Raw genomic sequence first — 13,608 nt, forward strand, 5'->3', positions numbered from 1 at the left:
GTTTGAAATGTTGTGACTATTGAACATTTCTGGGCTGACAATGAGGTCTATTCTTGGGGCAGACGCAACCCTTCTGGAGGAGTTGGAAAGGACCAGGAGCGATACAGATCTATTTCACTAGAATGCCCAAGTCAAGGGGCACAGCAAAGGCAATGCTGCCTGAGCTTTCCTGGGAAGCTAAAACTACTCATAGTAAATGAAAAGGGAATATGCACACTGTTGTAAAACAAAGGGGAAAACAGTAAATGAGTGTTATTAAGGATTGCAGAAGGGAGAATGGAGTTGTAAATTGAACCCTCTATCACTGCGCTCTGAAGTGAGAGCCAGAGAGAAAAAGAACAACAAACAACAGGTGCTTTTCAATCCCCTTCTTTCCAAGGCCATGAGGAATTATGGGAACTTGAGAGCGAAACAATAGCTGTCAGTTCCACCCTCGCAATATAGAAGATGATCATTTTTGTAACTGTTGAAAATCCCTCCAGATAATAAGAATGTAAGGAGAGTCACAATGGGATCAGACCAAAAGTTGATCTAGTCCAGCTTTTTGTTCACACAATTGCCTATTGAAAGGTCACACTATCAGGACATGAATGCAATAGCATCCTTCTGCTCATGTTCAGCAGCAACCAGACTACAAATAAGGCATTCTGGTTCTTGGGGAGTCATTGATAGCATTATTTCCATGTAGTTATCCAACCCCATTTTAAAGCATCTTTCCCCGTTGTTGATGTTGTTGCACCTTTTGGCACAGTTTAAATACGTGCTGTGCCAAAAAAATTACTCCCTTTTATTTATTCCAAATCTTCCAATATAGCAATTCTACGGATGACCTTGGGTTCCATGATTATAGAAAGGGTTGTCTGTGTGTCTATCTACTTCCTTTATACTGTGTAAATTTTGTACACTTTTATTTTCATCCTTCTTAAAATACTCCCTCTCCCACACCCACTCCCTGAAGTTTGTTACTGTTGTTTCCACCTTTGTTCATTGTGATTACCCTTTTCTGTATTCTTTTCCAGCTGTATAACATCCCCTTTCAGCTTCGCAGCAGTAGTCAATATTTGAATCATTTTAATATGCTATTGGCGGTCTTGTTTTTAATCTGTTTTTTCATTATGCTCATGAAATAAATCTGCTTTAAAAAATAGTTAAAAACTGGGCCAACATTCTCATTGAATGATCTGAAGCCCCAAGAGCTCTTTCTAGCTCATGCACCTATTATGGGATGCATAAAATTGTGATTTTTTAAAAACACTGTAAGTCATATAATGTGGAACAAATACCATTTACGCTCTCCTCCAGCTAGGAGGGATTGCTTTGGAGCGCCTTACACTCTATTAGTCTATTTTCATACCAACCATCCTAATATGCATTTGCCAGCAAGCCTGGCCCCTTCACTGCTCAAAACCAGATAATTATGAAGACCCAAAAATAGGATCACCACACTATTACAGATGCCTGCAGAGCCATTTTTGTTTACTTCCCTCTATTGAGGACGGACATAATTTCTGTTCTTTAGCCAGAAATATGTATCTGTTATGAGATGTTTTGCTTTCTGTTGGCATGCCTTTGATGAAAATTGTCTACCGACTTATTCCCTGAGAAGAAAGCAAGATCTGGATGTGAGAATCCAAGACACAGATCCTGGCTGAGACTTCAGTCTCACTAGCAAGCTGTAGAAAGCCAATGAATCTTTGGAAGCACTTTACAATCAGGTTTCCCCATTCATCTGAGTACAACAGAGCATTGGCTGTTCATTCTAGCCTAGTACAGAACTGCTGTGAATATACAAATTAAGTACATAGTGCTAATCAGCACTTCGATTGGACTAGAAAGCATCCTAAATAAATATTGGACACATGATCTACACTCACATCATCCCAAAATAAGTACACTCTAAAAGGAGCTTGTATGCTCATTCTGTTTGAGTGCTGTCTTTAACAGGCGTTATAAATACCTTTGAAGCTTCCCACTTCAAAATATGCTGCTCAGTTTACATGAAAGTTTTTCTAATAACCATTATTAAGTTAACCCCACCTGCAGTGGTTGCAGCTTCCCTAGTGGAATATCAGATCATCCAAGTAACTAATTTTGGCTTAGTTGAAGTTCTTTATTCCTCCCAAAAGAACAAAGAAACATTAAATGTCTCTTTAAAATATGACATTATTATTCTTTGTAAAGGATGTGGTCCCTAGAAGGAGTAATAAGCCAGAAATGAAATTCCTTTTCCTACCTTATGTCAATTTACCCATGTTCATATAAAAAGATTTTAAAGCTCCCCTTCTGATTGAGGAAATGGTTGAAATAGGATCTCCTTTTTCCAGAAGAGATTCTTCGTATGTAAAAAGATCTGCAGCTGCTGTCCCTTTTCTTGTTCTCAGTGGAAAATCAACACTGATTTAGACACATATGCATTCCTCTCTATATTATACCTACAGCTTTGACTATATTTTCCAGTCAAAGGAATGAGTGGTTCTGGTTCATTTGATAGGTAGAATCCATGGTACTGTTTCATTATCTGGGCAAAGGCCAAAGGGGGGGCTAGACAGAGAAGGATAGTCTATTTTTAGGGGAGGGGGATTAAAAAGTTAAATAATTTCCTTGTTTTCCTGTTATTCCTCCCACCCATGTTGTCGTCATTGAAACAACCGTCATGGGAAAGAGGGAGAGGAATAACCAGTGAAAACGGGAAAATTGTTTTCCTTCTTCAACTCTCCCACCTAAAATGAACTATCCTTCTCTGTCTAGGCCCACTTTTGGAGTCCATCTGGATAATGAAAAAGTACATAATCCATTTGCAAGTAGAAACAGTAATGTTCAGTTCAAGAGATTAGAGCCATGTCTACAATCACTCATAAATACAGGGCCAGCCCAGAAGAGGAAAACTTCAGACCCTCCCAGATCTGCTATGATGGTAAGTTGGAGTCTAATATCCATGTAGACCAGTGGTTCTCAACATGTGGGTCCCCAGATGTTTTGGCCTTCAGCTCCTAGAAATCCTAACAGCTGATAAACTGGCTGAGATTTCTGGGAGTTGTAGGCCAAAACACCTGGTGACCCACAAGTTGAGAACCACTGATGTAGACAAATCCTAGTACAGCGCCATTCCTTGACTTGTTGTGGTCATTTCTTTTTCCTCCCATTCATTTTATACATCAAAGAAGGAGAAAGGACATTAACTGTGTAAGGAAAGGGATACTGCAAGTGAAGCATGGAAGAGGAAGTGCAGACTGGCAGGTCTGAAATGTCTATTATGTTCATAAGAAATATGGCCAAGAAATGACTACTTTACAACCCTTCAATTGTAGAAGTGGTTACTTGAAAGAAGCAAGCTTTAAATCGACTCCCAAGTGTTTAGTGTTAAGATAAGGCTACCCCTGCTTTCATGTTTTCAGAAAGAATAATAAAAATTTGCAGCAAGCATAGTAGCTAAAGTAGCTCACTTGTGTGCTGGAATTAATAAAGAAAATAATATCATTGCAATGTTTAACAGAAAGTGGCATGCCTCATACTGATTTTCTAAGTTTTGGCCCCTGAGAGCCTTTCAGATACATTTTGAACATTTGTCTTGTGCAGCTGTTTGAACATAGGTAAGAAATAATGGAAAGGATGTTTGATGGCAACTGCAGTGATTTTTCACACAAGAAAGAAAAAAAACAAATAGAAGAGAGAGAGAGAAGGACATTGTTTTAATGATCCACTTGTTGCTGTGGTTCTCAAAAATAGAACAAAGGAGACATTTCACTTTCTACGCCATCCCCAGTCCAGAATAAAGAGCTGCAGTGAATTTTGAGACCATTGCCATGAACATAAGCATCCGTCCAACCTATTTTGCCAAGCATCAGGGAGAAAGAGATCTGTTCTGTTGGTGATCAGAACATGAGTGAATGACATTTCTTTTCAGGTTTACACGGGAGGGATGGGCCAGGAGAAGTCACTTAGTTAAGTATACAATACAGAATGCAGAACTTTATTTAGTATATTCCAAACCATTATATTTTAAATTGGGTTACAAGCATTTTGAAGTATGTGTATTAATTTTGCAACCCAATTTAGGGTAACTTCAATTTAAAGGCTCTCTAGACCTTAAAGGTTTCCAATCGAGTAGTGTAATATTTCACAGAAGCATGACTTGACCCTCATTATGTGTCTGCTGGATCTGTAATAATTTATTCCGATTACTATCCATATCCAGATATCAATTTTTTAACTGCATAGTTCTCAGAATATGAACTGCAACCCATACATATATTTCCTCTTGTAGAAGCTTTATGTCCCAAGAAGGTGAAAAAAGTTGCTGATACTGGTCTCTTGTTGATTATAGAAAATTGGTGCAAAAGATGCCGATGGGCAGAAATTACCATTGAAAGTCCACATAGAGAAGATAAGCTCTTTAAAATCAATGCTAGTTGAGAATTTGGTCACCTAATTATTGTCACACACTCTTTGGAGACTCATTTCATGGTATCACACAGAGAAGATGAGACTTGATTCAAAGCTAAACAAACACAGGTGATCACATGCATTTATACTTATATCTGCTTTTCTCTAAACATATCTAACATATTCTAAAATATTCTCTGGAATTCAAATTACACCAGAATTGCATTAAGTCCTCAAGCCCAAAGGCAATTTCAGTTTGTGTATCTTTCACAGTAGCCTGTCTGACTCGTAGGAAACCATTTTTGAAACTGATGAGATTTCGAGAAACAATTTACAACATGGCACTTGGGTCACCTATTTTCTTACCCTCATGCCAGAAATCTTGACCTATGAACATAGCTAAAAGAGCCATTTGCCATTATTTATATGTCATAAAATATTTAAAAGATAATAACGTATTTTGTATGCTCCAGAGGACTTCTATTCTTCAAACTGTTTCTCAGAATTCAACAGCTATATTATTATGCCAAATTGTTGTCAGGTAGGGAGTGGGAGTTGGGCTTAACTTCAAATGTCTCCAAATCGTATGGTACTGAATACAAGGAGAAGTAAAGAGAACTTCAGAATATGCCACTTAAGGCTACAGGAGGTACATGTCTCATACTTTTGACCTTTTCTTTTTCTTTTTGCACATAGAGGCCAGAATCCATCAAACCCACTGTTAGAGCATAAATGTCTACCAGCATCCAAACACTCATCTAGGAGACAGCTACTTACTTTCACTCTCTCTTCCCCACTTCTTCCCCAGGTGTACAATTGCTGGGAGGAGGGATCCCAGATGAAGCTCACCCCCAACAATTGATTGATTGTAGGGATGTGATCAGGTGCTGTCTGGCTGCCTCCAGCATATAGCTCCTCCTCCATTCCCAGTTGATCAAGGGCAGATGGTATACATTCAGGTGGACTCCTGAAACTGATCAGTGGCCAGGGGAGTGGCAGAATGGAGCTGCACCTGGGAGCTTTGTTTTACAAGGAGATATAGGATTCTTCCTTCCACAACTCCCCCAGAAGCACATGTCACCGAAAGATTGCAAGATCCAAAGTTCCTCCATGTGGCATACCAACGGTCAGAAATAAAGACTTAGAACAGTTCTGCTATTACTGGTTTACTACATGGAGATATCATTTGATAAAGGACAGATTATGAAAAGTTTCCATTTGATAAAGGAAAGTAGGCCCTCCACTTTCATGGGTTTCACTTTCATGAACTGGATTTTTGTGAAGTGTTTGCTGCCACCTCTGCTGCTGACCTATGCCATTTTTAATAGGAACTGTAAACCTTAGGGCCCCTGGTGGCTCAGTGTGTTAAAACGCTGAGCTGCTGAACTTGCGGACCAAAAGGTCGTAGGTTCAAATCCTGGGAGCGGAATGAGCGCCCACTATTAGCCCCAGCTCCTGCCAACTTAGCAGTTTGAAAACATGCAAATGTGAGTAGATCAATAGGTACCGCTCCGGTGGGAAGGTAACAGTGCTCCATGCAGTCATGCCAGCCACATGACCTTGGAGATGTCTATGGACAACGCTGGCTCTTCGGCTTAGAAATGGAGATGAGCACCAACCCCCAGAGTCGGTCATGACTGGACTTAAAGTCAGGGGAAACCTTTAGCTTTACTAAGCCTTGCAAGACTGAGGAGACCGCAAACACACAACAAGAACTGTACATTCCTATTAAAAATATAGGGCAGAAGTGGCATGGAGACCATCCTTGCCCCACCTACCCTTGCCTGTTAAGTGGCCCATGGAGGCTGCTACTGCTACTCCACTAAAGCCTTGTCTTTGTGGGGAGATGCCCAGGTCTGGCCATTGCCACTACACCCTGGACCAAAGCTAAATCCCTCCATTCTCCTCCACCACTGCTCCATCTTTTCTCTCCTCCTGTACACAGGAATGGCAGCCTCCACTTAGCACAGAAGGCAGATGGAGGGAAGCAAGCAAGGGTGACATGAGCTGGTACCTTTTTCTCAATGCCAGGACAAGGGGTGACTGTTTAGGTGACGGCAGGCAACATACAGGGTCTGGCACACACAGTAGTAAGCTTTAGGCTCTTAGAGCCAGCAAGAATGTTTAATATAGTTGGGAAGATATTTATATTTTTTCCAGTTTTTGTGGGGGTCTCCTGCCCAAGGTAAAGGTTTTCTCCTAACGTTAAGTTCAGTTGTGACCGACTCTGGGAGTTAGTGCTCATCTCAATTTCTAAGCCGAAGAGCCGGCGTTGCCCGTAGATACCTCCAAGATCATGTGGCCGGCCTGACTGCATTGAGTGCCGTTACCTTCCTGCCGGAGCGGTACCTATTGATCTACTCACATTTGCATGTTTTTGAACTGCTAGGTTGGCAGGAGCTGGGGCTAACAGCGGGCGCTCATTCCGCCCCCGGGATTTGAACCTGGCACCTTTTGGTCTGCAAGTTCAGCAGCTCAGCGCTTTAATGCACTGTGCCACCAGGGGCCCCCTCCTGCCCCTAACTTCTGCAAAAGTGGAGAGTCTACTATATTTTAAAAATACAATTCCTTGCAAGTAACCTGATCTAGTACAATCCAGAACTCTGCTAATTTAGTTTACTACTTTACATCATATAATGAGTGGGTGGAGTCTAAGATAAATATAACTGTGATAAACTTCCAGTCAACTTTTTTAAAAACCAGAAATAACACAACCGTAAGTAACATTTGTGGACACTGGTCATCTTTAAGAGTGAGGATCCAACTTACACAAACATGCAGAAAGAGAACCATGAAGAGTATTGAACAGCAAGAAGTCAAAAGACACAATAGCTTTTGATTATTTAATGAGTTCTTTTCACCAGACCTCATTTATCTCCTCTCTTGTGGTGCAGAAACGTATGGTGTGTGACAGCTCTTCCTCATACTTCTCAGCTTTGGAATCCCAGTGAATGCTGTCAGACTCAAGGGCATCTAGTTGCTGCTGGAGGTTCTTTACAGAAACATTAAAGGAATTCTAGAATGAGATGCAGAAATCAAGCTGAAACAATGAACATTTGCACCTTGAAACTAAGTGGTGGCATAATTTGCCAGTGTAAAGCGGGTCAATTTGTGTAGAACAAGCTCATCACCGATCATGGGATGCAGTGAAGGAGGATCTGTAGAAGAAAGGATATAACTAGAGGCTTGTCTGATAAAGAGTTAGAAACAGGATGAAATAGTAAGGGCCACTCAGAAATATCACTTAATCACACTGGGGGTTTGGACTCTTTGCTCCTCTTCAAAGAGGGCCCTGCCAAGCACAGTGCCCATGCCCCATTGATCACCAAAGTCGTGAGGAAGTATCAACAACAATAGGAGGTAAGGTGTCCATTGGAGCTACCCACATTTTTGGCCATTCTCCCCTGTCTGATGGGGGAAAGGGTTGCCGCAAGGAGCCACGTATGCTTTTTATTTAGCTGGAACTAAAGGGGGGGATCTGTATGATGGGGTCCATAGAGTGAAGGCCAATTAGGAGAGAAATTTGATAAAATACGGAAAGACAGGTCATGTTTAACCTAATTATTATATAATAATCCTGTACTGGTTTTATTTTCTCTTGTAGTTTCTGATTTTTTAAAATTTAAGAATTGACCAAGACCACTAATCATGCTTTCCCACAATGAAACCATTAATCCATACAGCCACTTGACTGGCATTTCACTCACCGTAAGACTTGAGAACCAGATCCAGAGAGGGATCATAAGTGTTAAGAGCAAGGTGAGTTTTAGGGTTGGAACTGTGGGGTTAGTTAGATAGGGAATATATGAAAATAAATAATTTTTGAAGATAGCAAAACCACCAATAAATTTAAAATAAAATTATTTCACATTAAGATTAGTTTGATGCACTATTTTAGGTAAAGGTTTTCCCCTGATGTTAAGTCCAGTCGTGACTGACTCTGGGGGTTGGTGCTCATCTCCATTTCTAAGCCGAAGAGCCGGCGTTGTCCGTAGACACCTCTAAGGTCATGTGGCTGGCACAACTGCATGGAGCGCCGTTACCTTCCCGCTGGAGCGGTACCTATTGATCTACTCACATTTGCATGTTTTCGAACTGCTAGGTTGGCAGGAGCTGGGGCTAACAGTGGGCACTCATTCCACTCCTGGGATTTGAACCTGGGACCTTTCGGTCTGCAAGTTTAGCAGCTCAGCGCTTTAACGCACTTCACCACCACTAGGGGCTGCACTATTTTAAGTAAGATATAAAGATATGGGATTCAGTGCTGCAACTGTTTATACACAAACAAGATGTGAAGTTTCTTTTTTATTTATTATGAAAATTACTTTAAAATTAGATCATGTCTTTTAGCTATTCAAGATTAAAATCATTGGTTTGGTCACATGTGTGAGGGTCATTTTTAATAGTTGAGTTCAGAAAGAAAAGGAGAGGAAAGGAAGTATAATTGTCAGGGATAAGTATTAGGCTTTTCTCACTTTGAATAAGGTACTAGGATTTTCAATTGTGTATTTTGAAGGGGATGGAAGGGTAACTTTCTATTATGCAAATGAACTTATTTTGTTTCTTTTATTTAGGTCTTTAGATTTTGCATTCAAGGCTGTAATATTGGTGAGCACTATATGTAGAAGAGCCATACAATCAAGCCCTCTATAGGAATGGAAGGAACTTTTGGGACAATTGATTTCTGTGTAACTTACTATACAGTTTATCATATTGTGGTTTACTTTTTTTGACTGAAATTGTAGTTGCTGTAACCATTTATAATTGGCTCCATAGAACCCAGAAAAGGGTGCAAATCCCTCTTGTGCAGTTTCCTTGTTTAATGGGTCAAACCCAGGGGTCCTCAAACTTTTAAAGCAGAGGGCCAGTCAACAGTCCCTCAGAGTGTTGGGTGGGTGGGTGGGGGGACTATAGTTTGAAAAAAAAAATGAACAAATTCCTACGCACACTGAACATGTCTTATTTGTAGTACAAAAAAGAAAGAAAGAACAATACAATATTTTAAAATAAAAACAATTTTAACCAACATAAATCTACCAGGATTTTAATGATAAGTGTGGGCCTGCTTCTGGCCAATGAGATAGTCAAGTTAATTAGGATTGCTGTTGTTGTGTGACTTCAAGTCATTTCAGACTTTGGGCGAGCCTAAGTCTAAAACTGAGGGTGAGGGCCAGGTAAATGACCTTGGGGGGCCGCATCTGGCCCACGGGCCTTAGTTTGGGGACCCCTGGTCAAACCAATAATTCATGGAAATTAAATTCATAGAGGTCAGCCAACATTTCATACAGATCAACAAAAATGTAGAAAGTGGAAGCAGCAATAAATACAGAACAATTTATAACTATAACAAAATAAAACATGAAAACAAAGGCAAAAGAAATAGTTAACAGCTTTTATACAACTTTGGCAAAATATTGTCATCATTGCAACTGGAGAAAGTCATATATACCTCTACCATGCCTTCTGAGAAAGTTCAAGGCTGAAAGGGGCAATTTAATTCTGGATTCAACCTGAATAGAATGGGACTCTTTGGACTCACATTTAAATCGTTCATCTTACAAAGTATATTCTCATGAGTGAATCATGTTTTAAAAAAGAAACTACAAACTGTCTTGATTAGCTCTATGTGTTCATACATTTATTGCAGGGTCATCCATCTAGCAATAACCCAGAGAGGGAAAATGCAAATTCTGTTTTATCTCTGCTTTGTGCTGATATACGATCTACTTTGGTTTTGACTTACAGGATTTTTCACTGTTGAAATTATATCCATTCCGAGTGTGAAGGCCAATTTGTACAGGTTCCTAATACGTGTGTGCTTCTCCTGGACATTATTCAGATGGATCTTAGCATGTGAAGAGTCACTGGGCACATCTTTCATTTCTGAGATCTCCAATCCTTGTGATTTTATGAGACTTTCGAGCTGAGAAAAGTCAAAAATGTTTTCATCACAAGCAATCTTCCATTCCTCTGATATATACATTATAGAAGGTTTGGGTCACAGGCATTTATATTTGTCAAGATCTATGACTTGATAACACTTTTCCATGGTTCTTATTGATTAATAGGAGTTCACATTCATTTATGGCAGAATAAGAATGATGGACACACAAACAGACATATAGTTGTAATGAGATACCATGTTTTCATGATACTAATGATGACTCTACTTACTTCCTCTTTGACATGGTGGAACTTGACTGTCTTGTTGAAAATTGCATCGTACTCGGCCATCCTCTCCTTTATCTCCTTATGGAGATGAATTAGCTCACTTACTTTCTCAGACTTTTCTGTGTCAGGTACTCCTTTCAAGCTCAGCTGCTCTGATAACTTTAATGTGTACTCCACCTCAGCACCGAGTTGCTAACAAATCAGATGCAATAAAAATATTCAGATTTTAAACAGAATTATGTTTACATTTCATCCAAGCAAACCACCCTCCACTTTATTTGAGCTATTTATTCTTTTTCTCTGAATATGAAGTCATGTCATGATGAATTCAAACTACCAGCAATTCACCTGATTCCATTTCTTTCTTTCCAGTGCCTTCAGCCTCCAAAGCCCACAATGGTGCTCAGAAAGACCAAGGTGTCTTCTTCATTCAATCCTACCTATTGTTTACATGTTAAATAGGGAGTTGCCTACTCACTTGCTCTTCTATCCCATTCATCAAAGTGAAGAGGCAGAAGCAGCCTTTTATTTGAACTATACTCATTTCAGCCTCCCTCCCTTTTTTGCTTTTTCTCCCTCCCTCTCTTCATGAAGCCAAACACACCAGGAAGAAAAACCACACAAAATCAGTTAACCCAAAGTTCCTCAAAGCAGAAAAGAACAAAGCAGACAGCAACCTCCTGAAGTGGATATGAGCACGAGGCACGGAGGCTGCTCCTTGAAGCAGTGTACTCTCATGCTAGTGATCCCTCTTGCAGTAGAGCTCCCTCTGGCACTAGCTCTTAACTCAAAATGCTGCTCTTATGTCAAAGTGAAACCTGGTCCAAGTGATGGCTTTTAATTCAAAACACTCTTAAGTTGGGACACTTTTACGTAGAGGTTCCAGTGTGCTAAGTTCCAGTTAAAACTTGAGTGGTTTTGTGTCATTCAAAAATGCTGCATTTCTTAAGTATCTTATTTCCCGCACATTTTCTTTATAGAAGACTGTGATGGCCAATTTGCTGTATATTTTCAACTTAGGCAGAAGGAAAAACAACAAGGAAGGTGCCTGACAAGGTTTAAATCTCTCCTAAACTTTGGTACAATATAGGTATATAACCAATTTGTTTTGTGAAGAGGGGAGGATTGCAAAGACACAAAATATAACAGAGGGTTATGTTTCATGACACCTTTTTCAGTTAGGTCAATGTTCCTCCATTTCTCTTGTGTTCCACCCAAACTAATCAACACAACTTTTATAAACAGCTTCTAGAACTATCAATGTGGACAATGCACATTTAAAATATTTACCCTTTCTTTCATACAAAAGATAATGTTTTCAATAGACATACGGTATGTATGTGTATCCCTCCCTCTAAAATTTTCTCTTCAGTTGAAATGATACAGCACTTTATATCTGACTTTCCATAGAAATGAAGTAAAATTAATTCTTCTGTATAAGATATCATACACTTGCATTTTGTCCTTACCTGAAATTGTGGCTTCATTTTGTTAAATTTATTTTGCATTTCTGCAAGTATTGAAGTGTTACTTCCAAGATCAAGTTCAGCAGTAGACCTTAGTGCCTCCTGAAGAGTGTTCAAGGTTTGGATAGTCTAAAAAAAATAATAGAAAATACGCTAATATATATTTTAAAATACACCTTGCTGATGTAACAAGAAAGAACCTGCTTTTTACAAAAATAAATATTAAATCTCTACTGGAGGAATGCTACAAAACCAGGTAGAATTGTGGATGGGATGTTATTGTAACTAACTAAAAAGATGCCAACCACAGTGTTCCTGAAAAGACCAGCTTTTTTGCCCTTCCTGAATATAATTTAAACATTAAGGACATTTCCTAGTCTGAAAATTGATTTGCTGATATGCCCGGACAAAGATAAAGACAACTTGCATCTTTACTTCACAACATTAAAACTACAAGGATAGAATGAGACATAATCATCTTGTCTATTCCACGTACATTTTGAAATTGCTCATTAAATTTCCCACATTGTTGTTTGATGGATTGCACTTGAGTCATATTAAGTTTCCATGTTGTCCAAAGCCTTGTCAATTCTTCTTTTTCTTTGTTCAGAATTTCAATAGTATCTTCAGTTACTCGAACAACATTTTCCACATTCAATATGAGATTTTCATTTACCTAGTCAATTAGAATTAATAAAAATGAGTAAACCTTATATTTTTGAATGTGGGCAATCTAAATAGTTCTTGCAATTTGATATCTACATGATGACCATGAGTCAAGTGAAAATAAACACATAGATTTCACATTCAGCTATCACATTTTGATATCAATAATCCTTGCATCATGGGTTACAGTACAATTGTGTATGTTTACTCTCAAACAAATCTTATTGTGTTCAATAGGGTATATTTCCAAGTACAATACCTGTCCTTTATCCATGGATTTGATATCAGTTTCATTTGCCCACAGTGCAGAGCCGGTCCAACAATGAGGCGAATTAAGCGGTCGCTTTGGGCGCAAAACATACGGGGGCGCAGTCGAGACTGCTTTTTCTGTTGATTTCTTGTAAAACATGATGTTTTGGTGCTTAATTTGTAAAATCTTAATGTAATTTGATGTTTAATAGGCTTTTCCTTAATCCCTCCTTATTAACCAACATTTTCGCTTATCCAACGCTTTTATTTTTCAGTGATTGGTTTGGGGGGGGGGCAAAATTATGTTCGCCTACACTTAAAAAATACCTAGGGCCGGCTCTGCCACAGTGCAAAACATACCCCCCCCCCAAAGTGTTTGTGGATCACTATAGATCAGGCATGGGAAAACTTCTTTGCCTTGAGGTCGCACTGTGGGCCTGCCCGAGAGGACTGGGCCAGGAAGGAGGGTGGCTGGGCATGTGCTGGGTGGGACGGGCCCGGGAGAGAGGGCCTATGAGAGGGTGGGGCCGAGAGGGTGTGGGGCAGGGCCCAGGTCATCCTCAGGTTGTCCTCCTGGCATAAGGATGGGGCTGCTTGCCCTGTTCTTATGCCGCGAAGAAAATGAGACGTGCAGCAACTGCCCTGATCCTCCTTCCCCAATCCTTGGGCTGTC

General features: G+C 39.8%; 1 protein-coding gene across 7 annotated transcripts in view; it reads right to left on the reverse strand.

Annotated features, from left to right (window-relative positions):
• The window catches only part of ccdc141 (coiled-coil domain containing 141), a 192,447-nt gene that overhangs the window by 49,341 nt on the left and 129,498 nt on the right, over positions 1-13,608 (reverse strand). For 6 of the 7 annotated variants that reach the window (XM_062962957.1, XM_062962973.1, XM_062962964.1 and 3 more), the window contains exons 14-18: positions 12,517-12,696; positions 12,024-12,149; positions 10,558-10,746; positions 10,127-10,306; positions 7,250-7,399 (exon numbers count right to left, since the gene is read on the reverse strand). In XM_062962957.1, coding sequence (XP_062819027.1) covers positions 7,250-7,399; positions 10,127-10,306; positions 10,558-10,746; positions 12,024-12,149; positions 12,517-12,696 — 825 coding nt within the window. The other variant, XM_062962998.1, reaches the window with a different exon arrangement.

The sequence above is a fragment of the Anolis carolinensis genome, chromosome 1, assembly GCF_035594765.1.
Source record: "Anolis carolinensis isolate JA03-04 chromosome 1, rAnoCar3.1.pri, whole genome shotgun sequence".
NCBI lineage: Eukaryota > Metazoa > Chordata > Lepidosauria > Squamata > Dactyloidae > Anolis > Anolis carolinensis.